The sequence below is a fragment of the Blennius ocellaris genome (genome assembly GCF_963422515.1).
Source record: "Blennius ocellaris genome assembly, chromosome: 7".
In the NCBI taxonomy this organism is placed as follows: Eukaryota; Metazoa; Chordata; class Actinopteri; order Blenniiformes; family Blenniidae; genus Blennius; species Blennius ocellaris.
The window spans coordinates 2,548,542-2,574,240 of NC_137656.1; the positions used below are offsets into that span (position 1 = coordinate 2,548,542).

The window sequence follows — 25,699 nt, forward strand, 5'->3', positions numbered from 1 at the left end:
TTACTTTAAAAAAAAACAAAACACACAGCGTCTCCAGAGGAGCTGAACATACCTCCCAGCAGGTGACGAGTGCAAGCGGAGCGGGGCGGTGGATTCTCTCTCTCTCTCTCTCCGACGTTCTGACATACTTGTGCTTTCGTTCTTTTCACCTGATGGGCTCGTGTGTGAAAGAGAAGAAGATTCACTATGAAACCAAACAGTCTTTAGGTCATCTCTACAGTTTGTTTCCTGCAGGCTGAGGGTTTTGGGAGGAGGGGAGGAGGAGGGAGGAGGGGGGTGTCCAGGACAGCCAGCTGTGTGGAAGGGGGGAGGGGAGGGAGGGGGTGGGGGGCTCAGAGAGGCATCAGCCTGGTGGTGTGGAACAGGAGGGGGTTCAGGTCTTCGGCGTGGACGGCCCGGTGCAGCGACGGCTCAGAGCGGCTCCGCTCGATTTTTGGCAGCAGGTCCTGGACCTGCTCGATGGCGACCAGGATCTGAGGAGAGAGACGGCGACGTGAAAGAGGGGCGGCGAAGTGCTGATCTTCACCGCGAGTAAGTTGCGAGAAATGCGGGGCGACTTCACAACACGCTGCGGATAAAACATGAGTGAAGTGTGACTGAGTCACGGAGCTGCAGGTGAATAATGGAGCCGTCATGGCTGCTGGAGGTGAGTGAAGCCTGGTGGATCACACAGCCTTCTCACAGTGTTTGCTTATAGAGTATGAATTAGGCTTTATGGTATTTAATGAGTACTCGTATCGGTACTTGGTGTCTTCAAAGAGTTAGTGATTGTATACTTTTATTTCTACTCATCTTTAAAAAAGTGGTATCGGTACCCCTACATCGCAAACAGATCAGCATCCGGGTGCTCTGTGTATATATATACACGCACACACGCGCACACACACACACACACACACACACACACACACACACACACACACACACACACACACACACACACACACACACACACACACACACACACACACACACACACACACACTCTGAAATTATAAAAAACATTTTTCAAAACATTCCCAACTGATGAACAGATCCAACGCATTTTTAACGCAACTTTTCCAAACATCTTGGCTTCATTTTGGACGCTTAACATTATTTTACTCTGCACGTACAAACAAAGTTGTTTTACAAAAACTACCAGAGGAAAATCTATCAGCCTCTTTATAAACTGGCTTTTTTAAACTGAGCCAAAGCAGCACAACCACGTGCTTTAAGGTTGTAACGCTCACAACATGCAATTCAGCAATCAAGTTAAAACTGAGTTGTATTTTTTTGACACTCTAAACACAGTACATAAACCTCATGAAGGGTTTGAGTCGTCTCTTGAGAAAGAACCTCAGTCTAGACTTGAGAAAAGGAATCGTTGATGTTTACAAAGCAGAAGGATATAAAGTGTTATAACAGTGATTCCAAGCCATCAAGAAAATCGAAGAGAGTGTCAGAGACTCGTTACAAACTCCAACAGAGGATTGCATCGGTTTATAAAGCAACAAGGAAACACAGCAGACTATTAGCATCACGGGGGGGCCAATAATTGTGACCGTGGTTTTTGTGAATTCATTTGTGCAAAGTAAAATAATGTAAGCATCCAAAATAAAACTGGGATGGTTACAAAAAGCCATGTTAAAAATAAAATCCCTTGATTGAAGTCACATATTCAGACCGTGCACTAAAGGCAACGCTGCCAGAAACTATTGACAGCAACAGAAACTCCACTTGATGATGTCATTGCCAGTGTCATGGCGCCGTGGTGAGCGCTGCAGCACCGACCTGTGGGAACAGCGGCCTCTCGTCACGCTTGAACTTCAGGCAGTCAACGATGAGCCTTTTCATTGACTTGGGTGAGGTACTAGACAGCTTACTGAGGTCCGGGGACAAGTAACCGCGTCCAACCATGAAGATTATCTGAGGGGAAACCCGGAGAAGAGGAACGGTCAGTGATTCGGGTCGACGACGGCTTTGCCAACATGCATACGACCAGCGTTCGTTCAAACTATGAATAAAAAAAAAAAAATCTGAACCTCCAGAGGCATGTGGACACAGTTAGCATCAGCGTGTATCCCCAGTAGCTGTGGGGAATTAGCATGAACCAAAAGCAGTCAGAGGTTCTAAGAGCTGCATTCATGTTGCAGATTTTAGAGAATCTGGAGGTTATTGGACTGTTTTAAATCGCGTCTTAAAACCCACTTTTATTCACCGCGTGAGTCATGTGGTCCCCTGTGTCTTATTTATTTTATTGTTCTTATTTATTTGATTGCTTTTTAAGCATTTTTATATTTCTATTTATTCTTTTAAATTGTTTTATTCTTATTTGTAGTTTTTTAATGTGTTTGTAGGTTTTAATCTGTTTTTATTTTTATTTATGGTTTTATACACGTTGGAGCTAATTTGCATCGTTTTAGTTTTATTGTTTTTAAGTGCAGTCTCATGTGCAGCACTTTGGAAAGGCTTTGTTGTTTAAATGTGCTATATAAATAAAGAGGATTGGATTTGGTAAAAAAACCTGGAAAGTCAGGCTGTCAGCCTCTCAGCACTGAAACATCGTGAGTCTAATTTTCAAGATTAAACTTTGTGAGTGGTGCAATAGACATTTAATGGGAAGGGGGGAAAAAGGCTTTTGATTATAAAGACTCTTGATGTTGATGGAAAACAAACAAGTAAAAGTATAATAAAAAAAAAAGCAAAATTATGACTAAAATCTTAATTTCTGACCTGCTTTCAAACATATTTTAGGCCTAAAATATACGACTGTGTAGCAAATATGCAGCAGCAATAAGACGTGTAGATGAGGACTATTATACATGCAAAGTAATCTTCCTGCTTTCAGAGGTATGAATGTGAATAATCAGACACTTTAAACGGCCACAAAGAGAAGCAGTGTGATGAAAATTACAATTTTTACTGACCATGTGGAAAATTAAGCACAAGTTGGAACATATTTACATGAAATTGACCTTGATCACAGACGACACAAGACGAAAAGGACATTTTTGTGTATCTTTCTCCCGAACCTCCATGAGACAGAGGGGTTTCTTAGTTACTGGGGTTAGATTATGGAATTCACTAAAGAACACATTCAAATGTTCTCAAACAATAAATACATTTAAAAATATGTTTAAGGAGATGCAGATGGAGGAATATAAAAAAAAATGTAACTTGCACGTTGCAATGGGGAAATTTGTTTTGTTTTCTAAAATTGTTCAAACGGTTGATTTTTAAACACAGTAAAGTGTGTTACAGTTTTGTCGAACGGATCACCGCCGTTTATGGTCATTGATTGTTCTGTACATATTCAAAGGGGCATGAACAATAAGACGACGTCTCCATCGTGCTCCTTTTCACCACGTTCACATTAATGTGTGACCCTGTTAAGTCAAATGTGAACATGGTTGAATAAATCAAGAAACGAAAAAAAAAAAAAAAAAAATGAAACCTGGTCTCTGTTGTTGATATTGGAGTAAGGCAGGGTCCCTGACATCAGCTCAAACAGCACGACTCCGTAGCCGTAGACGTCCGACTGGAACGTGTACGGGTTGGTGTCCTGCATCCGGATCACCTCGGGAGCCTGAGAGGAGACAGAATGAGAGTTTCCACCGGAGCTTATTAAGAAGCTGCACCATTGAAACGAAAGGAAATCTATGCTGACGACATTCGTTTTGACTAAATCCAGTCACCACATCCAGTATAAAGAAAGGTTTTTTTTACCATCCAGAGGATGGATCCACTGGGCTGCTCCACCTGTTGAGAGCCGCTCCATCGAGACTTCACCGTGGCCAAACCGAAGTCACCGATCTTAACGGTCCAGCCCTCGTGGAGAAAAATATCTGGCAGCAGAGTTCAGGAAACGCTACACCCATAAAAATTAAAACCTTCGGAAATAAAAGTCTTAAAATCATGAGAATTAAGAGAGAAAGACAAAAGTTTATGTTTCCAAACACAACTGACCCACTAAAGCAGGGGTGTCCAGTGGCCCGAACCGCTAAAACTATTTATAATAACCTTTACTTTCAAGTTCTTGTTTGCTGTGGTGTCGAGAACAAGTTTGGAAAAATTCATCATTTTAACAAAATGACTACAATCGCAGCATAAAGCCAATTTTAATGGCACTTCCTGGTGCAAAATCCATCGAAACGTCCGCCCAAAAAAGGTAAATATAATTCACAACAGCTTCAAACACATCGACTTCAAGCACACAATGTTAACTCACGCTCTCGTCGAGGCTCCGATAAAGACACAATCGGTGGTTATAATGTTGTGGCGGAGGTGCACTCAATTTGAATTCTGACTCCAAGTTGTGCATGAAACTGACGATAAGTGTCGAGAGCTTCAGTTTCCACAGTAATAACATCAGCTCTTTGTACCTCAGTGTAACGAGGCGGTTGAACCTCGGAGAGAAACAGAACGTGACGTTCAGAATAGCCTCTACGGTGACGGGGTGATTCCACCGCCGCCACTTCTCACGCACTCTGCTGGGTAAAGGATACTGTTTGATTTCAGATCTCGGTGAATTATGTTCTTGGCATGAAGATAACTGGAAGAGAGAGGAGAGAACATCATCAGTGACAACAACACAACGGTTTCAAGGAGGGTTTCAGATCAAAGCTCAGATTCATGGGATTATTGAAGCGTTTCTATTACACTGAGAAGGTCCCTGCTGCCATATGCTGGATATTGAAGGGAATATAAATACAAATAAACTGTTTTCACTTCACTAACTTCAGGAAGACAACTGTGTGTTTAGCTGCCGATGCATGAGCGCCTTCAAAATACAGGTTCAGCTCAATATCATAACTTTCAAAGGATCAAATAATTGACTTAACGAAATTCATTAGAGTAAAATGTGAACATTTACATTTCAAAATGGAATTTTCTATAGCATACGATTTTTTTTTAATTGAAATTAACAGATTATATGACATGACTGTTGTCATACGCAAGAGAAATTGCGACAAATAATTATCCTGAACACACGTTGGTTCTCATTTGTTCAGGTATTAACAACCTGAAGCTCGTTTACACGACAACATTTTCAAGCAAGTATAGAAAATGTGGAAGAAGTTTTAACTCTTAAACAATTGCCTTTTTCAGTTCAGGCCGTTTCATTTAATTTAACCTTCAGGGCTGCAAGGAAATATCTTTTTCTTAACGCAAAGTTAGAAGAAGTGATAGAATTTGCGTAATGATCTGCATCAAGAAGACAAAATGTGTCCACACATAACTTCCCTATATTTTTTAAATGAAATTAATGTGTCACAGAAGAAATCTTGAGAGCGACTGAGACGACATTCTGGATAAAAGATCCAGAAGAACGTTTGTAGGACGGAGATACATCAGTGTAAATACTGCATGTATCACGATGAGGTGAAAGCTGCTGTTCCACTAGGGGGCGGTATGAGCTCTCTAAAACACTTTCTTCCTGGGAACGTTTTACTGAAAAGCAACTACACAGAAATGGTCACGGTTTAATATAATCTGAACTAATCTGAGTGTCTTCAAAACTTAGAAACATTGAATGTATCTCAAGGAGGTTTTTTTGGGGGGGAGATTCTTCTCGCAGTGTGGTGTTGAGTGACGGTCTTACTCCATGCCCTGCGCCGTCTGTCTGGCCACGTCGATGCGCCGCATGGTGTCAAACTTGGTTTCCGTGACGTGCAGGTGGCGGTACAGGCTGCTGCCTTCGCACCACTGCGTGATGATGGCGAAGTTGGGCTTAGTCATGTAGCCCATGAACAGCAGGATGTTGACGTGGCGGGTCTTCCTGCAGAGAGACGGCGGAGCCGTTAAGATAGCGGCCTTATCGCATCTGCTATCAGATTAAGGTCAGGTTACACACCAGCTTCAGATTACGGCGCCATGACAATGTGAGGCAAGTAAAGCCTGCGGAGTTCAATTCAAAACGTACTGCGCCAATCACTGACCTGTGTTGTAGAAGTTGCGAACATGCTCACCGTAAGACCTGCATTTCATTCTTGAAGGCCTGCAGCTGCTCGGGAGTGGGCTCCTTCACCTTGAGGATCTTGATGGCCACGTCTCCGTGCCACTTGCCCTTGAACACCGTCCCGAAGGAGCCGGTGCCTATCCTCTTCTGGATGTTGACCTCTCTGGAGTGGACCTCCCAGTAGTAGCTGGAGTCTCTGTAGGGTCCTCGGTGCTGGGACACGCCGAACGGTTTGAACAATCAACGACAAGTCAACTCACGGTTTGAAAATCACCGTTTTAGACATTCGATAACATGACTTTACTAATTGTTTTTTGTTTTTTTTTGTTTGTTTTTTTTTTTAAATCGTGCAGCCTTCATAGGTCAGTTGTTCTCTGAATTAATTAGATATTTAGCAGACGATGAATTTGGCAACAACGGCCTAAAATGAACCCAACTCATAACCCCGTCTGTAACCACAGTGCATTTTTAACATCACCTGTCACTTTATATTTTAATTGAAGTTTTTATTCTTTTTTTGCTATTTCTATTTAGTAAAAGTTAGTGAAGAGTCTATATAATATTATACATAATTATTTATTTGATTTTAGCCTTATCCTATCCTATTTTATTTATTCTTTATTCTTTGCTCTCCATGTGCTTTTCCTGTCCTGTTAAAAGCTGCTAGAACTTGAATTTCCCTGAGGGAATCATCCCAAGGGATTAATAAAGTCATTCTGAATCTGAATCTGAAAATAAACAAGGCTAATGCTAGTTTGCATGGCAGCATCACAAGAGTGTCGTGTCCACCAGTGTAAGAAACTTGTTTCTGCCAATCGGTCTTATATTTGTCACCACTGGTTAAGAAAAAGGTTCTCACCACTTTCTTCTTATCGTCGGATGAGGACGGCTTGCGCTCCTTGTGCTCTGAAGGGGATTTGGGCGGCCTCCGTCCCGGAGAGCCGAGGGAGGAGGGCGGGCTGGTGGAGGGCTTCGGTGACGGCTCAGGACCTGGAAGAAAGCAGCCACGGGACGGTGAAACCGAGGGAAAATACGAAGTGAGACTATTTAACGGGAGGGAGGGGAATGGCAGCGGTACCCATTGTGTTGTTGAACTTTAGTGCTTCCTGAAAGAGAGGAGAGACACGGTTGAAGGACGAGGCGATTAAAAACTCACAACGTTTCTCCGCCGGCCACTGACCTCGATCATGCTGACGCTCGCCGGCCCCACTGTGCTGACCATGTGGACGTTGGGCGTGGAGGTGGAGCGATGCCTCTGGAGAGACTGGCCGTCTCCGCCCGACATGGGGAAGTGGAAGGTGGAGGTGGGCGACAGGAGGTCCATGCTGAGGGGAAAAGAGTCGCACGTGGAGTTTCAGCATCACTTTCACATAGGGCTGGGCAGAAAAATTTATTAAAAATCTGACTTAATAGTTTAATCGAATTTGTAGCTAAAAAAAGAAGAATTTTATTTTGAAAATGCAAGTTTTTTGGCCTTTTTCGCATTCCATTCCACCGTTCCTTGTGGATTTCCATAGTTAAGTTAGCACTTAAACCTGGGTTAAAGCTCGAATTTGTTGAATTTTTGGGGTTGTTGATATGCATTTCAACTCCGAGGACAATCACAGTAATAAAGTTGCACTTCTGACAAGATACCTGCAATAATTTTTAAGTGCATTGACAAAAAAAAAAAAAAAAAAAAAAAAAAAAATCAGAACCCGAATTTTTCTTTAAAAATTTTTTGGTTTTTTTTTTCTCGGTCAAATTGCACAGCCCTACTTTCACAGATGTGGTTTTTTTTTGTTTTTTTTTTATCGAAATGTCGCTTGTAGTTTGGCGGGATTACCCAGCAGGCTCCGGGGTTAAGGCTAGGTTGCTCTGTGACGGGGAATTTTCCGGCAATAGTATCCGAGGGTATTCGTCTGTGCAGGGATTGGAATCGCACCTGGACAAAACACAACACGCAAGGAAGAAGAAGAAGAGCCGTGAGTCATGATTTTCAAACTCTGCCTCGTCAAGTTCACCCGTTTCAGGGAGGAATCGTAGCGAGACGACTGAAACGGAGCGGCGAAACGGTTTCCTCTTGGCGTTTGCACACGCAACACCTCAGCGCTCACACTTGACAGGGAGAAGCCACTTTGTCACGTCAGAATTGATATTTGAAGACAGATTTTTTTTTTAGAAGATCTCTCCAAATCCCTACCAAGCCATTTTCAGAGTGCAGTTTACTTTGTGGCTCCAACTAGTGGTGGATGCTAGCATGACAGGCTAAGCCAGGGGTGTCAAACTGATTTCAGTTGAGGGGCCACATCCACCCTAATCTGACATCTGGAGGGCCCAACAAGTCAAACAGAACATATTAAACTGCAGATATGGACAAATGTCGAAGTCTTTCCTTCTTTTGATCCTTTTGCAAGAATTTGCCAGTCTATTCTGAAATTTAAATATTAAAGTTTATCAGATATTATTATATTTGCAAAAAGGAAACACAATACCTGTATCTGGATATCGTATTTTTATTCAGGATTAAAACAATTTGTCATCATCTGGAAAGTTTTTTGAGTTTACGTGTCTAAAGTGTCACTTCACATAAGTTGGACTCATTGTTTTATTGTGAAAGGTGTTGCGTCATGTGACCTCCACAGATTGCATTAATAAATTCTGACCAAGGGCAATTTTGAATGTCATTTTTTTGCCAATCGAGTGTTTTTAGATCAGCCTCTGTCAGTTTTCATATTTATACTTTAAAAAAAATAAAAATCACACGGTGGAATAAAGTGGAGGAATTCACAGCCACCAGCAGCGGGACAATGGAAACAAAAAGTGAGAGAGGCGTATGGAATGGAGGCTTTAACGGCAAAACTGCAGTTGAAGTCTGAGATCTTCATGAGAAAATGGTTCCCTACAGATAAATACCTGTCGAACTGAATGGTCACCTACACGACACGGTAATGTCTTAATTGCCCATCTTTTTATGTATTTGTCTCATATCGGTTCTGTTGTCATAGTATTATTATTGTTATTTTTCTTACATTGTCATGTATATGCCTTCTTGCTGTCGAGGAAGGTTCTGTAATGTGATTTCTCATGTTCATGTTTATTATAAAAAAAATAAATAAAAATAAAGTTAAAAAAAAATAAATAAATCACACGTCGGGCCGGATTAGATCCTCTGGCGGGCCGCTTCTGGCCCCCGGGCCGCATGTTTGACACCCCCGGGCTAAGCAATAGTAATAAAACTCCAGTACCGGGTGGAGGCGGCCGTATTGGAGCCGTGCCTGCCGAGACTCACCGTTTGCTCACAGTGTCCATGTCCACGCACACGGTCGGGACCTTGCTGCTGCAGTGCTGGTGAAACTTGTAGCCGCACGTCTGACATCTGAAGCCGTAAAAAAGAAACTTGTGGCAGAAATCACAGTACGCCAGCTTGAAGAAGGTTTTCCGTACCTGCACAGAGAGTCGCAGAATGAATGAGAGTCTGTGCTGGTCACTTCTGCAGCGCAAACGTCGAAATACGAGGTGTTTTAAGGGAGAAAAGGAGGATTCCTACTTACAAAGTTGTGCATGGTGAGAGGAATATCATCCAGCACCTCCACTAAAAGCTCCTCTCCAACCAGAGGGGTGATGTCCGTGTCCCAGTCCGTCAGCCTCTTACGACTACAGAGGAAGGAACAATGACGACATTAAAAACACAGGAAAAAAAATATTAACTGTCGGGGAAAATGTTTTTCCTTGATAATTTAACTCGAAAAGTGAAACTCTAGCTTATTTCCAAATAGCTAAAGTTTTTCATTATAGTTTAGTTATGAAAACAAAAAATACAATATCTTTAAATATTAAATACAATCGGATGGTCATCTTTTAATAATAGAAGGCCAAATTAACATTTGGAAGTACAATCAACTGACAAAATACAAATAAAATCACGCATCAAGTAGTTTTTGAAATGCACTCACACAGTAAATAAAAAGCATGTTTCTCAAGCTCTTTCATTTTTAAAGTACAATGAAAAGCCAGAACAAACTTGATTTCCTATGCAGGAAAGAACAAAAAGATGTTTTGCAATATCGTGAAAAATCTCCATGGTGGATGGATTGTCTGGGTTTAATTATTCATATTTTTCTTAAAAATAAGTTATAAAATATGATCCTTCCTCTTTTCCTTGTGAAACACAAAAAGTTTTTCCACAAATATTTGAGATACAGTAAAATTTTAAGGATGTCGAAAAACTTTTGTTCCGCCATTGCATGTAAATCATTCAAACTCGTCCAACTTTTAACATGAACTTTTCAAGATTAAATCTATGAAATGCCTGCTACTTCTCATGAGTGTGTATGTCATGAAAACAAGCCTCATGATAATTGCTCGGCGTCTCCCTTCAATCCATCGTATGGGTTGGCGGGGGAGGGGGGGGGGGGGGTACGGACGGCCGGCGGACACCACTGCAGCCTTACCCTTCGAGGAGGCGGAACACGGCGCAGCAGTCCTGGCTCAGCCCTCTCACTTTGAGCGCCTTGTCCAGACTCTCGTGCACCGTCTGCCCCTGGCGGACGTTCACCTGCAACACAAACCACGTGTCTGATCGGGCCGGGGAGAAACTAAGAAGTTACATCAAGGATTTCTTTGGGAAGATCATAGGAGGATAAAAGGTGGGGGAAAGCATTTAAAAGGCAAATTAAAAGTGCCAAAAAAAATCACTTTTAAGAATCAACTGAACAGGAAACATCAATATGAGTTACTTTTCTTAACATCAACTTCACCTATCAAGTGTTATTTAATTCAAGTCGTACAGCAATAATCTGAAAACGGTCCCAAGTTCAACTAATGACAACCACACAGTCATTTTCTTTAAACGCCTGAAGACGTCAGAGCAGATCTCACTGGAATAAACACATAAACTTTACAGTTCTTCATGAACGAATTGGAAGGAGGTTCCACAATCACGACGAGCCCTAATGAGACACGGTGATCAAGTATCAGAACAGATCAGCCACCATTTCTTCAACTGAAGAAAAGGTGTCAGGTCGGATGGGAAGAAGATCAAAAGAGTCGCTAACAACATGTCAGAGTCTGTGTGAAGAGTCACACTTACAAAACGGCAGCGATCACATGACTTCATGACGGAGGCGACGATTTGTGACCGCTGCTCGTGAAACTGGCCAACGTGTCATCGTCCTCTGACTGTAAAGGCGAAGAGCGGAGTGTCTTACCACCGTCCTCTGCTTGTTGGGGAGGTAGACTCGGATGGTACCCCCACCCCGGGGCACATCCTCCGGGCTGGTCTCCCCCGAGGAGGAGTAGGAGGAGGAGGTGGAGGACATGATGGGAGACGGGAGGGAGCTGGAGGACGCAGCACGTAGACGCCGGCAACCGCCTCAGGAGAGCTTCATGCAGCGCGTGATCCGGAGGAGTTGGCGCTTTACTCAGAACCTGCAGCACAGCGAGCGCAAGGACACAACTTTACGGCGGCGAGTGGAACAAGCTGGTGAAAAAAGACCCGCTCCGTCCTGGACCGTCACGTACAAGACACTGACGAGGAGGAGGCGCCTACTGGGATAGTTAATAAATAAATAAATCAAGTAAAAATAACTGAATGGATTCCTGGAATAACTGTCGTATCGATTGGGAATCGGCCTCCAGCGCGGCAAGCAAGGATTCCGCCACTGGACCAGAGTGGTTCGATGCACGCCAAGTAGCCTTACAGGGCTTTTGTCACCACATCACTCACTTTAATCTCTTTGATAAAGCTTTTGGCCCGAATTAAACTTTATTAACAATATTATTTGGGCATAACGATATAAATCGGCCCTTATGACGTCAGTTTCATCGGGAAAAATACATTGATATTTGAATACTTTGAAAGGTCATTGCAAAGGCCGGGCCCTACGGTGAGTCGAGTGTCTTTTGCCCCAACGGTGGCAGGTGGGGAGTTGGACTTGGGGCAGGACACTTGTCAAACGCAGGTGACCTGAGGCAAGGACAGAAACCTGCCGTGGAGCTGAAGGACAAAAAGCTCACTCGATCTTGATTTGCAGTATGAATACGTGGGGCGCAGTTGTCCGGGTTGCCCGTGTTTCCCCTTTACACAAGCGACCAGCAGCCTCTGGCAGCTAAATTTCTGTTTACGGTTTTCATTTCCTCGTTGGGTGTATTCAACAGTAAAATAAAAAAAAAAAAAAAAGGACTCAGAGAAGTTACCACAGAGATCAACTGGCTTGTGGTGGCCAGGCGTTCATAGCGAGGTTGCTTTCTGGTCCGTCCATGTCGGCTCTTCCGATCATTGTATTAGATTTTGTTGTGAGACGGATTAGTTTCACACCACTGATGCTTTGTTCCTGCAATAGTAAAAAAGGCACTTGTGCTGTAAAATGTGTATTAAATAATGCATCAGTTTCAAAGTTATAAAATGGGCCTGATAAACTGGAGTGATCTTATAAATGGCGTGCGATTATTCAGGTCTGAGTTCTCGGGAATGAGAGCAACGTGTTGGATGTGAAACCTGAATGAGCCAGACAAAGGTGTGCACAATGAATGGGGCCTTAATGATTATAATGGAGGTACAACAAGCAAGTCATAAGTGCCAGTCCAACATTACAGAACTCTGCATCTCAGTGGCATTCTATGGGAGTAGGAGGTGGAACCGGATTTTGATTTTGAACTGGACAACTGAGGATTTCAGGTTCCATCAAAAGTGGCTCGGAGATGGGAAAGTGCTGAAGCAGGTGGTGTGAAATTATCTGGAGAGCAGGACGACGCATTTTTGTCCCAATATCAACAATTGCAATATGCATATTGTAGAGCTGACTGAAGAGGAAAGAAATAGACTTTCCTCGTACTGAGCAGTCAGGCTCTGCATGTCAACATATCTGACTAATCAGATGAAGCCCGGCTGTATTTCATGTCATTTTTTCAAGATTACATCAGAGGCTATAATAGGCCAGAAGTCAGCAGCACAAAAATGAGGAAAAATTACTTAAAACAAGGTGAACAACTGCCGCAATTCTAAAAAAAAACAACAAACAAAAAAACCCAACATTCTGGGTGGTTAAAGTGACACTACCAGAAAAGAATCTTTAAAATATACTTCAACAAAAGGTCTCACTTCTGCACAAAGAATAAACAAATACAAGATCACTTAATTGTTCACTGAGCTCGAAAAAAGGCAGGACTTTCTCAAAGAAAGAGTTTTCAAGCTGCGAGAATAGAATAGTGTTAAAAAACCACAACTAAAACTGGGCCCTAAATTTTGCATTTTCCCCATTTGGATTCCGGTAGAGTAACTTTAAAATCTCAAAGCACAAATTTATCATGATTAAATCTTACCCTAAACCACGTTTAACTGCTAGGCTGGTGAAATGAAGACTCATCAAAACAAAATTGTCAAAAAAAGCCTAAATTAACACAAAAAACATACACAATGATAAAACTAGGTTAAATATATCCAAACATGAAGACCCAAAAAATGGGAATTAGCTCAATCCAGTGCAAAAGAGGTGTCCAGCAGGCACCAAGCCTTTGCCCAGTGTTAGATGTTATTGGCTCCAGTAACAAGCACTGGATAATACAAAACTACTAAAACTGCGCTAAACCGACCAAAAGTAAATGCAAATGGTCCTGTTTAATGTGGGAAAATGAAATAACCACAAAAAGCTGAAAATGACAGAAAATGGGTCAAACTGCTCAGAGGTAAAAGCAACTGACCACTTGGATGCAAACCAACTGCATTATTCAAAGTAAATACTAACACAGTCAACAATTATTACCAACAAAAGGAACAAAATCACAATAAACTGACTATTACTTTCCCCAACTTATTAATATGCATGACATCAGTTCAGTATTATAATAAGTGTAAACATTAGAAATATACTTTTTTGTAGTATTGAGAACATGTATTGGGCCGTTTGACAGTTATTAATGTTAGCTCATGTTCTTTAAATTTTATTTCTAAAACAAATACAATGAAAATCAAACTTAACAGAGTAGGAAGAAGCAGAAGTATATAAAATCCTCTCCCCTCTCCAGTCAGTCAGTGCTCAACCTTTTCAGCTATTCACAATCTCATGACCTTTCATAAACTTAAATAATCCCAAAACAAAAAACCAGCAAGTACATAAACAGAATGTAAGAAATATAAATACCAAGTGCACGTTCGGCCTTTTTCTTCCCTGTACCAGTGTTTGAACTGGTTGATGGTTGGACGTTGCCCGAGCTCCCAGACGGTCTGTTCCACACTTTCCCTCCACAGATTGAAACACTAAAGTTTGTTCCAGGTTTTGCCTGCACATGGACGTCTGAGGCCACGTTTACACAGAGCCCGGTTTTCATAAAAACAGATATTTTTCCCTTTATATGTGTATGTATAAAAATCATATTCCCACAAAGCCATGCAAAAACCTGGTTCAGAGCTACTGTGGATACTTAAGGGCAGCAGTATAAGCATATAGACATACTAGCCAATCAGAGCCCTGGGAAAATGTAAACACAGATCACACATATGATGCATACTGTGATGTGAAACTCCCTTGGTGTCGACATGCAAAATTTAGGACAAGGGTTTTTTTTTTAAAAACCTCTACTTTGGCCAGAGTTTTCATTTGTAATCATTTGCAATGACTTGTAGCTTTATTTACATGTAAACGAAAAGCCTAAATATATTACAATATCACAGTTTTTTGCTCCGTGTAAATTCTCCCCCCCTTTCCCTTAATTTATATCCACCAATTTCTGAATGCGCCCTCGAAATAACTTGCAAAGTTTGTGCTGTTTGAAAACAAACCAGATCAGTGAATTCTCCTATTATTTGGACTGTAAGAATAGTGGATTAGTGTGATTTCTGTAACAAGTGTTTTAAATTATCCTTATGGCCCCTTTTTTGCAGTACAGGCAGTAAATATTGACACCATGTGTTGGTATTACTCCAAGTATCTGCACAGTCATTTAAATATGGCAAAATGAGTGTACAGTAGAGAATGTGGAGCCAACTGCAGTGCAGAGTGTCACCAAATATCAAAATGCTTCGTGACAGTTATAGTACACGCTTGAGATTTACAGCTTTTTTTTCATCCACAATTACCCTGAGAAATTTGATTTGAGAAATTTGAGTTTTAACAACGTCAAACCCATCTGTGTGTTATTGCAATAGTATTACTATAAAAAACAAAAATTCCCACTTTAGTTTTGTTTGAATTTCAGTGATACATTCTTCACAAACCAATTCATTAATATACACACTTCTGCAGTTATTGACCTCAGTCGATCCTTAAATCCACCAGAAGCAAAAAAAAATACTTCATCTGCAAATTTCTGCATCACAAACCCAAGTCACAGCTGTGCCTGAATATCTAATTGAATAAAAAACTAGATTGAAGAAGTGTAAAAGTGACAGAAACAGAGGTGTGTGTGTGTGTGTGTGTGTGTGTGTGCGTGTGTGTTCACACGGAGCTGACATTTGGAGGCTAACGCTAGCTGACGTTAGCTCGGGATTTGCATGACATTTTCGGGGAGGCCATGTTTTCCAACGGGAGCTGCCACTTTAACCGACTTCGCGGGGACTTGTTTAGTTCTTGCTGGGACAGTTCTCGGCGGCGGGCGAAGCGCGGAGAGGTGTCAGGAAAACAGCGGCGCTGGAAGTTAGTGAAGCTGGGGTGAAAAGCCATTAGCTCGCGGTGCTAACGGGGCTAGCTGCAGTGGGAGAGGAGATTATGCGGCTAACTCACTTTAGCTGACTTCACAGTCAAAAGCTACTTCTGCTGTCTTTACGCGCATTAAAACGGCACTCTCTTCGCGGGTCGGTCCGGTTACCCGTCGCGGAAGCGCTGGGAGCTTCGCGAAGGGGAATTTTTAAGCAGTTTTTTGGGGATAAAAGTTCAACTCTTACCTGTAGCAGCCATCTTGAATTCTCTCAATCTGAAGTCGGATCTGTCAAGAAGTTCGAGGAAGGCGGAAAAACCTTTCGAATGCGTTGCTCTGATTGGATGAGGCGATCGGAGGCCCACTGTGATTGGACCGCTTGGTGAAAGAGGGTGGGGACTGTGAGGGTTCTGTCACGTAAATGAACGGCTGCGTTTTACAACAGTACCCAGGAGCGGTGAGAACAGAGACAAGGCCAGGGGGCCCCGATAAGCCCCCCTCGGCCATTTATTAATGTCTATATCAGATCAGGTGTGCCGTGAAAAATTATCCAATTTCATTTAATTGTTAAAAAAGTGCAGTGTCACTGGCATTGATTTGATATTGTTGAGTGTCTGTGAATAATGTAAAAATAATTTACACACCGTTCCTTGCCAGCAGGTTGCAGGAAGTAGCACTTTAATACCGACCCTGTTGATTTAAGACAATAAAATGAGTGAGGAGTGCAACAGTGAGCACGCCAGCTACTAAAAGAAGAAGTGACACACAGGAGAGGATGCAGTGATAAGAAAGCAATGGATTTTCATCCTCCCTAACTGCTTTACTTACCTCTTCTATTCCATCCAACCCCTCTGGCTTTACAAATAACCAAGTGGTTCGCTCCACGCTTAAAATTTGGTATCAATTCAGAAGGCACTTCAAGTTTAAGTCAGCATCTACCTTAGCTCCTTTATTGAGAAATCATTTATTTAAACCTGCATTTACAGACTCAACCTTTTTTGCATGGCATAATAAGGGCCTGAAATGTTTTAAAGACCTTTACAAGGATGGTATTTTTTGCAGTTTTTCAGATCTCTCAGGAGAATTTCATCTCCCACCCTCTCATCTCTTTCGTTACTTTCAAGTTAGACATAGTGCTAATGCTTTGTTTCCAGTTTTTCCCTCTTTACCACCAAGTCTACAGTGGGAGGACCTTCTATCCCATGATCCACTTCAGAAGTCACTCATCTCTAAAGTTTATAATGAAATTCTGTCTTTTGATTGTTCACCAGTTACCAAAGTTAAGACTGACTGGGAACAAGAACTGGGTCTACATCTGGGAGATGACTGGTGGGACTCTGCTCTTAAGAAAATTCACACTAGCTCAGCCTGCGCTCGTCTCACACTTATACAGTTTAAAGTATTGTTTAGAGTCCATTATTCCAAAACTTGACTGTCACAAATCTATCCCAGTATCACCGACAATTGCGACAAATGCCATGCTTCACCTTGCAACTTAACTCATATGTTTTACTCTTGTTCGTCACTTTCTCGTTTCTGGCAGAATTATTTTGATACCATGTCAAAAATATTTTTATTGACTATAAAAGTCTCCCCCCATGTCGCCATATTCGGGCTCCCAGAAGACCACAACCGGTTTACCGTTAACCAATTAGATATTTTAGCCTTTACCTCCTTACTGGCAAGGCGCCAGCTCCTTCTTCATTGGAAGTCAACTAAAGCTCCATCTAACACTCAGTGGCTCAATGACACCATGTCTTTTCTAAAGCTGGAGAAGATTAGATATTCGGTGCAAGGTAACTCTGATAAATTTTATAATAAGTGGCTTCCCTTTTTAACATTCTTTCGCTCTCTTCAGGCTATACCTCCTGATTGATGGACCCCAACCTCCTTTCTTTCCTTCTCTTCTTATCTTAGCATTATTATTATTTATTTGCTTATTTTATTTTTATATATTTTATTATTATATATTTGTTTGTGTTTTTTTTTTTTTGTACACTATTTGTTTGTTGCCCGAATATGTTCCTGTTGGGCTATACATATTAAACAAGAAAACACCCTAGGAGGCAGACTGTATGTCTTGCTCTTCATCAGAATGCACAGTATTTCTACCGTATCGATATGTTTACATTTTCAATTGTGATACAGTTATGTTGCGATACTCAATGTAATTACAACATTGGTTTCTGTTCTAATTTGTGCCTTACCTCCTAATAAAAATATTAACAAAAAAAAAAGAAAAAAAAGAAAGCAATGGATAAGTATTTGAAGAGGAAAACGTCAGACTATTTTTCACTCATTCTGTCAAACACTGCTGTGTAAATTAACCAATTTTCTTTTCACCTTGTCAGTTAAATACAGTAGTAACTGAGGTTTTTCTGGTACTGTAGCAGCTTTCTGCTGTCACACAGTGATATTTAGTGGTCATATATGGTGTTTTGGATATACAATCACTTCAATAAGACCAGCAAAACAACTGGTAAAAAAATATGATTAACCGTTTGGAAAAAAATTAAAGTATAATATATGAATGGAAAGAAATATAGATTTCCTTTTTATATACAGTATATCTACATTTTGAATGTTTTTGTTGACATGTCAGAATTTCAGGTATCTGCTTCTAGTTAAAACAATTTAGTCTCTAAGGACGTATTTAGTCTTTAATCTCATTACCCAATGTTAGACGAATATGAAAAGCCATTAGATGTCAGTATAAACACTTTTATTAGGAAATACAATAACAGCTGTTATACACCGAGTATTACATGAGCGTTTGGTGTGTGTCGCTCATTTTGTAGAATGTTTCTGTTTGGTTCCAGACGTGACGGATTGTCGACGTTCATCAGTACAGAAGCTGCAGGTCCGGTTGGGTTTGGTCTCTTATTGCACGCTCAGGAACCTTCTCTTCTTGGCCGTGCGAGTGTAGGCGTGGTGACGCCACTCCACGTCCGCCGTGCTCTCGTTGTCCAGCGTGCCCAGTTTGATCATGTACACTGGAAAAGACGAGAAATCTATTCAGTCCCGTCGGGTTCACGAGGGCTTATTATTAATTTTACTAAGCACGTATTCCCCTCGACTCTCTGCACAGAACACTACGGCATGTGATCAGCGACGTGAACTGGGGACTTTGAGGAATCGTTTCCACGACGATGTTTAGAGTGACAAACGCCACGTTTTTGTTTCAGAAAAGTTTTGCATTTATACAGCAACATTTTGAAAAACACTTACAGAAACACTGAAAACGATGTAATTGACATGATGGGACACAAGTCGGCGCCGTTTCTGTTTGTAATGAAGCCACACTCGCATGCAGCAGAGAACAATACACTATAAACATCAACACTGGGAGACACACAGACATTCGTATGGGCTGGCGACCAGGTTCCATTGTTGTTATGGCGACCGTCAAAAGGAAGCTACCAAGTCCCAGGAGAAAAACTTCCACCTCCACTGTTTTTGAAAAGTTGGCATTGGGCACGTTGTTTGACCAGAGCCCTCACAACACAATGGAAACTTTGCATTTCAAAGCGTTGTAATGAAATATGACCACTGTCCCTCCACAAACGAGCACAGAAGATTACCAACTGATCAAGAGGCTACAATAGTGTCACAGTGACCTCTAGTGGTCCACCATGGTATGCATCAAATATTTTGTTATACAAAACTGAAATGATTGGTCAAACAAATAAATTAAAAAAAGAAAAAGAAAGTGTGGCTTACAATGCAGAAGATTCAGTATTTAACAGATGTCTGGTTTGGAGATTTAGCAAATATTCACCAGAAGAAAACTTTAATCTCAAAATTGTAAGAAGGTGAAATAGATCTGGACTCACGCTTCATCTCAAACCGAGGACCCACTTCTGTCAGCTCCACGTTTTTATGGTCTGTTTTCTTGTAGGTGTGATGTCTGGAAGAAACACAGGAAATAACTGAGTGACTGACACACACACACACACACACACACACACACACACACACACACACACACACACACGCACGCACGCACACGCAGGTAGACTCACACACCTGAAGGAGATGAAGTCTTCCTCATTGGCGAACGTGATGACTCTGCGACTGTCGTCTTTCGGGACGGGAAACAGATACTTGAGGATATTCGACACCTGTGTGAGCAGGAATAATTAGCTCGGAGCAGACTCGCGCGTGGCGAAAGGCCAACATGGCCGCCGTGCGGGACGCCGGCTCACCCTCTTGCCGAGCCGGGAGGAGAAGTTGTGGAAGATGAGGTGCGGGAAGGCCTCGGACATGGTGCCGATGTCGGGAACGTCGTGCCTCATCACCACGTTGTAGAGCGTGAAATACGCCGTGGGGCCGAACGGCAAGTGGCAGACCACCAGGCCATCTGCACACACACACACACACACACACACAGAGAGAAAATAACAAGAGTGGGTCACCAGATCTCTGAAAGCACTTTAATAACATAGACTCCTGGATTTATTTTAATGTTCTGGCTGCAGAACTGTCAAATAATCTGCAATTTCAATCCCGTTTTTTTTATTTTTTACTGTATATTTTTTGATTTTACTGATGACACTGTGCGTTTTTTGAAGCTCATCTGAAAATGTGCTGCACATTGGTCCCGATTCCCCTGTGAAGACTAACGGTGAATTTGACGGCCGTGGGAAGAGTGGAGTTAATCCGACATCCAGCCTGGATTAGTGAGGAATCCCAGCATGGCAAAGCGTGCGTACCGGGCTGCCCTCGTGTTTCGTGCACGATGACCAGGTCTGTGACGTTGTTGGCTTTGCAGGCGCCGACCAGCGCGTTGATCTCGTGGTTGCCTCGGTTCATGCGCTGAGCGCCGGGGAACATCAGCTTCACCTCCTGGAGGAGCACAGGCGTGCCTCACATTAATTAATATTCAAATAAAAATAAGAAGAAACACTGACTTCTTGTGGGAATCAACAAACAACAACTGTCCTCTTACGAGTTAAAATCTTTTTTTAAAGTGACACAGCATCCAACCCTGAAGCTCCACTGCCCAAAGACAAGTTTCTAAATTAGAGGCACATATATGCAGATAGTTTGAACAGTTTCCCACATAAGGAAATAAAGCCTTCTTTGTCATTAATTTTCACCTCATAGATATGAAAGTTTTGGAATCCTCTACGGGACAACATTTCAAGCGAAAACGCATCATTTTTGTTTAAACGTCAATGTTTTGAAAACGTCGTCCGTTTATACAGAAACGCCAGAAACACTGAAAGTTAGGCTCCGGTAGCCTGCGGTTAGATTTGAACCTTTGTCTTTGGGATGTGTTGCTTCGGTTGGTAGAGTGGTGGTCTCAGGTTCGATTCCCCATCTCCCCCCTGTCCACACATCAAAGTGTCCTTGAGCAAGACACTGAACCGTAAACTGCTGCCAGCGGCTGGACCAAGTCTCAGAGCTCGCATGCAAAAATGATGCGTTTTTCACTTGAAACCTCGTGTTTCCTTCCACATTTTTCCCAAACAAAGAGCTGTAAGCGAGATCTTCGCCTGGATCACTTCAATCCTTTTCCTGGCCTGAGACCCAAGAGGAAGCGGGCTAACCTTAGCGAACATCTTGAGCCTGGAGCTGGGGTCCCTGGACGTAGTGACCATGACTTTAGGATCCTCCACTCCGGCCCATTTGTACTCGTCGTCCATGTGCGAGCTGACGCCTGCAGAGCCACGGACACAACGCTTAATAAGCAGCGGTAAAACACAAATGTAAAAGCTGCTGACCGCGGGGATTCGTGGAGACGTGCCTTCCGCTCCCTCGTCGTCATATTCGAGAAGCTTCTGGAGCTGCAGGGCGTCTTTACGCACCTCGGTGGGAAGAAGGCGATTTTCTACAAAAGGAGAAGGAAACAGGCTGAGTTAGATGTTGCACATGGATTTAAAAATGATGTTTTTTTGTGTTTAAGTGGGGCGTCTCACCATCAAGCGCTCCCTTAATCTTTTGCTTCTTTTCCTCGATCGTCCGGAGTCGGTCCTCCTGGGCTTTCCTGTACAGGTACTCCCGCCTCAACCTCACCTCCCGACGCAGCTGGAAAACACCAAAAATCACAGTGATCAAAAATCACTCAAAACAATGACATGCAGGCTCCACTGTAACTTAAAAAAGAACACAGTGAAATGCTCTTAAAGATCCGTAATGAAATGTGACGAAGAATTTAAAATGGCCAACGAGCAACGGGATACAGGCCCAAAAGCAATGTCAACAAATGCAATAACACTATGAAATGATTGCAAAATGACTCAAAATAATAAAATTACCTGAAATAATTTTAAAAAATGACTCAAATTTAAATCAAACTGCCTCAAAACTATTAAAACGTAGCTCAGAATTTATACAAAATGACTGAGAACTAATATGAAATGATTCAAAAAGACTAAAGGTGATGAATAAAAATAAAAACATTAAACTTAGATGTAAAATGAATAGGAAAGAATACACAGTTTAATATTTGTGGGTATAAGTTCTTCAGGTACTTTACTTTGACGTTGACGAGTTAGACACAGACAGACATATTCAATAATTTGGGAACACAGAAGGAAATTGAAACAGTAACCAATGTTTAAAATACAGACCAGTGAAACGGATACAAGACGTCCAAAGTGACGATAAAATGGCTATAAAGTTGGCGAAATGGACTAAAACCGACAGAAAGTGAGCTGTGTGATTGGATTCACGGTGTACAAGGTCTAACGATCACGTTACAAACAATTACTCTATAAACACAACATTGGGAACAATGTGAAAGCCCTAATGTGTGGAATTTAACTGTTAAAGGAGTTGATGGTTTATTTTGTGGCATTTAGCTGTTTTTAGCAGATTCCCACGTTTGTTTTGGTTTGTTAACAGACGAAGTGTGGATCCAAAGTCACTTTTGCTGAGATGTACAACACGTACTAATTAAAGTACACATTCAGAGGTCATTGGGGATTAAATATATACTGATGGAAAATTGTGTAAGTAATCGCTAGAACCAAACATTGCAAGCAGACTCGGAAGAATTAGCAATTAGCCCATTGAAGGCTAACACGAGGAGGTAGAAACAAGAGCTATAACCGTACAAACATCTAATATTAACTTGGGTGGTAAATAAATTACTTTTGTACGTTGTTAGCCAAGCCACACGGACAATGAACGCTTATTGTAACGTTGCACGTAATCGATTTACTCACCATGTTTCTCTGTTAGCTCCGTGCAGCTAGTGGCTAACTCACATGTAGACAAACCAGCCGGCCTACAAGAGCGTCTCTGACTGGCCGAAGAACGGACGAATCAGAGCACTCCGTGAATGGAGGCTTCTGGCCAATCAGAGCGGTCCGTGCTGACGGAACCATTGCTGGATTTCAATATAAAAGCTCGACGATGACAAGTTGTAAATATTGATTTCCGAATAGTAAAAGAATGCAAATTAAACAAAAAAAAGTCAGAAATCAACCGTATGGTTGTGCAAAATCATTACAAAGACACACAAATTAAATGTCTCGTAATGCAAAATGAGTATAAAGAGACTCAATTAACTACAATGATAAACTGAATTAATCCGGCCAAATCACCACAAAGGAACTCAAATTAAGCACAAATGGAATAAAAGTGGGTCAAAGCTGCAAGAAAACAAATACATAGATTTGCAAAATCAGAAAAAAAAAGACACAAAACAACTCAAATGGGATGACAGATTACCACAAAGGCATACAAGTCCAACTCGAAAGTAATGCGAAATGATCATAAATATATGAAAAAGCAACAAAAAAGAATTTCAAAAAAGAACCAATCAACCACAAGGACACCTAAAGTCCATGCAATCTCCTACAAAGCAAAGCAAATATCCAAAAACGTAGAGAACAATCACAAAAAGAAAAATCGATCCCAGAGAAGTTCCTTATGCAGACATGAAAGATTTATTCCATACTTAAATCCATTACTTGAAGAAGATAGAAACACAAACAACTTTTTTTTCCTTTTCTATTTTAGTTTTTAATGCAATGAAAAACAGGGATAGAAAATGAACAATAGAGGGTATAGATGCATTGAATAACTCAGAATATTCAGAAGAATCACTTGGGGGGAAAAAAACCCCCAATGTGAAATACCTGGGATTTGGTGAGTAAAAATAAACACAACGTATGCCAAAATCATGTTTAACAGTAAATATCAAAGTTCAGAGGGTTGCGTATGTTGCTGAGATCTTCTTCAGGCCTCGCATCCTGCAACAAACACAAATCATTCATGAAGATATTTAAATATTGCTTTTACGATTGGACTGTTTTTAAACAAGTCTTACGCTTCTTGTTTGAACGTCTCACGAGATATTCTGTCTTCATTTACACCTTCAGGACATTCGTTGATGTCTTTTATTCCCAGGGTGGCCAGAGCTGAAGGTGTAAAACACAAAATACAAGTCCCATTTGTCATCTTATTTAAGTAAAATAAAAGTACCAACAACTATGTTTAGACTATCATATGATCCATGGTTCTACCAAAAAGAACAAGAATAGATGACTGTGAAAATACATCCTTTAACAACATTAGATGCTCACATGCTCGTGGTCGCCTGTGAGTTTGGACTTTTATTAATTTACATTAAAAATACAGGCAGTGTAATTCGGTGCTCACCCTGCTGATACTGGGCGAACGTGATGTATTTCTGATCGGCGACGTCAAGAATCCCGAATATGGCGTCCAGGTTGGAGTGGTCGAACAGATTTGGTGCTTCACAACCGTCCTGCCGAGCCTTTTTCAACAGCTCCAGCTGCTCAATGAGAAACTCTCTGGGATCGTCTGCAGGAAACGAAACACATGGTGCTCAGAGAGAGAGAGAAAGATAAATAAATAATAATAATAAAAACATTTAAATTTGGTAGATTATTTCTTTCTATTTTTTTCCTGTGAATAAGTGTAAAACTTTGAAAAGGAAATCTCTTTTTTATTTTATCTTTAAAACTGTGCATTTGTGGGATGAACAGCAGTGCCAGTATGTTCATAATAGAGATAATCTATCAAACACAAGTCACATAAGTTGTCGTATTATTCATATACATTAAAAGTAAAGGACAATATGAGTTATGAAAATGACACAAAATGACTCAAAGAAAAAAACCCTAAACAGTTAACTTATAACACGTTATAATAAAACACAACGTAGGCGACTACACAAATAATCATCCAGTCAGCCAATTTGCAAAACAAAACTAAAGAAATTAGGACTGATAGTGGAACTATATTGACAATAAAACAGTCCAAACCAGCACAGAGAGCGACCGGAGGGTGAAGGTGGATCTAACCAGGCCTGTGGAAGAAGAGGCTGCTGGTCAGGGTTTCCATCAACTCCAATATTTTGTGCTTCTGCAGATAATCGGCGGCGTCTTTCTCCCTCTGCGTCGACATCGTGGACGTTTGTGTAGAGTAGACAGACCCGTTGCTACGATACGGTGACGTCACACACCGGTGGGACGCGTCGGTCCTGAGATCTCACCTGAGATCCACGGACAAGCAGCGCCGAGGCAGGTACTGAGATCCGTCTTTAAGTTAACACAAAATGCATTCGCACGTGGGAAACAGCCTCAAAACAAACCGATGGAAAATATAAAGCTAAAGAAGATCTTCTTTAACTTCTTCTTTAAGTGAGGAATGACGAAGTGAAACAGTGATGGCAGAGCAGCGCAGGTCCGCCTATATTGTCCAATTAATTAATATCGCATAATCCAATGTAGTCATAAATCAACAAATATCCTATATTTTTTATATATTAATAGGGACAATTAGCTGCTTTTAAGTCTCTAACAGAGGAGAAGACATGGATTAAACTATTAAAAACTAAAACAAATCCACGTCCTTTCGTGGACTGCTTCGATTAAAGCGTGAAACATGTTTGCAGGCGCTGCAGGTTTCTGACGCTTTAGATTCGATCAGCCTGATATCAGATCTTCTCTGTGGGCAGTCGCTGCCGGAAGCCAACTACCCACAATTCACTCTGTTTTCCTCTTCAAATGTGTCAGGCTCCAGGAGCCTTCAAACACTTTTGGACTATGCTGTTTATCGTCTCAGTGCTTCTTTTGGCTGCGGGTAAGTGTGAGCGTGTTGAGAACTGAACAAAACGTGTTTGAAAGCTTCAACAAAAGCAGTACGACTCTTATTGTGAAATATTGT

At 41.5% G+C, this 25,699-nt stretch overlaps 3 protein-coding genes across 4 annotated transcripts; all 3 read right to left on the reverse strand.

Annotated features, from left to right (window-relative positions):
* Nucleotides 1-234: 234 nt before the first annotated feature.
* araf (A-Raf proto-oncogene, serine/threonine kinase) lies at nt 235-15,820 on the reverse strand. Of its 2 annotated transcripts, XM_080500052.1 has the most exons (16): nt 15,801-15,820; nt 11,131-11,350; nt 10,375-10,478; nt 9,475-9,577; nt 9,213-9,367; nt 7,767-7,865; nt 7,122-7,266; nt 7,020-7,047; nt 6,801-6,931; nt 5,952-6,154; nt 5,585-5,761; nt 4,488-4,534; nt 3,709-3,827; nt 3,437-3,568; nt 1,774-1,908; nt 235-473 (listed from the first exon to the last, which is right to left on the reverse strand). In XM_080500052.1, the coding sequence occupies exons 2-16, from the start codon at nt 11,239-11,241 to the stop codon at nt 333-335; spliced, it is 1,830 nt and encodes a 609-aa protein (XP_080356178.1). In that variant the 5' UTR covers nt 11,242-11,350; nt 15,801-15,820; the 3' UTR covers nt 235-332. The 2 variants fall into 2 exon arrangements, with proteins under 2 accessions (XP_080356178.1, XP_080356179.1); XM_080500053.1 differs by lacking the exon at nt 7,767-7,865.
* A 2,458-nt stretch (nt 15,821-18,278) lies between these two features.
* Nucleotides 18,279-22,781, reverse strand: imp4 (IMP U3 small nucleolar ribonucleoprotein 4). Its single transcript, XM_080499030.1, has 9 exons — nt 22,726-22,781; nt 21,475-21,583; nt 21,303-21,386; nt 21,106-21,215; nt 20,266-20,398; nt 19,759-19,913; nt 19,580-19,674; nt 19,387-19,460; nt 18,279-18,546 (listed from the first exon to the last, which is right to left on the reverse strand). Exons 1-9 carry the CDS (start codon nt 22,726-22,728, stop codon nt 18,434-18,436), a joined length of 876 nt encoding a protein of 291 aa, XP_080355156.1. The 5' UTR covers nt 22,729-22,781; the 3' UTR covers nt 18,279-18,433.
* Nucleotides 22,782-23,830: 1,049 nt separating this feature from the next.
* Nucleotides 23,831-24,937, reverse strand: LOC308132094 (EF-hand calcium-binding domain-containing protein 10-like; the record flags this gene model as incomplete). Its single annotated transcript, XM_080499054.1, has 3 exons — nt 23,831-23,925; nt 24,167-24,331; nt 24,835-24,937. 3 exons carry the CDS (start codon nt 24,935-24,937, stop codon nt 23,831-23,833), a joined length of 363 nt encoding a protein of 120 aa, XP_080355180.1.
* Nucleotides 24,938-25,699: the final 762 nt, after the last annotated feature.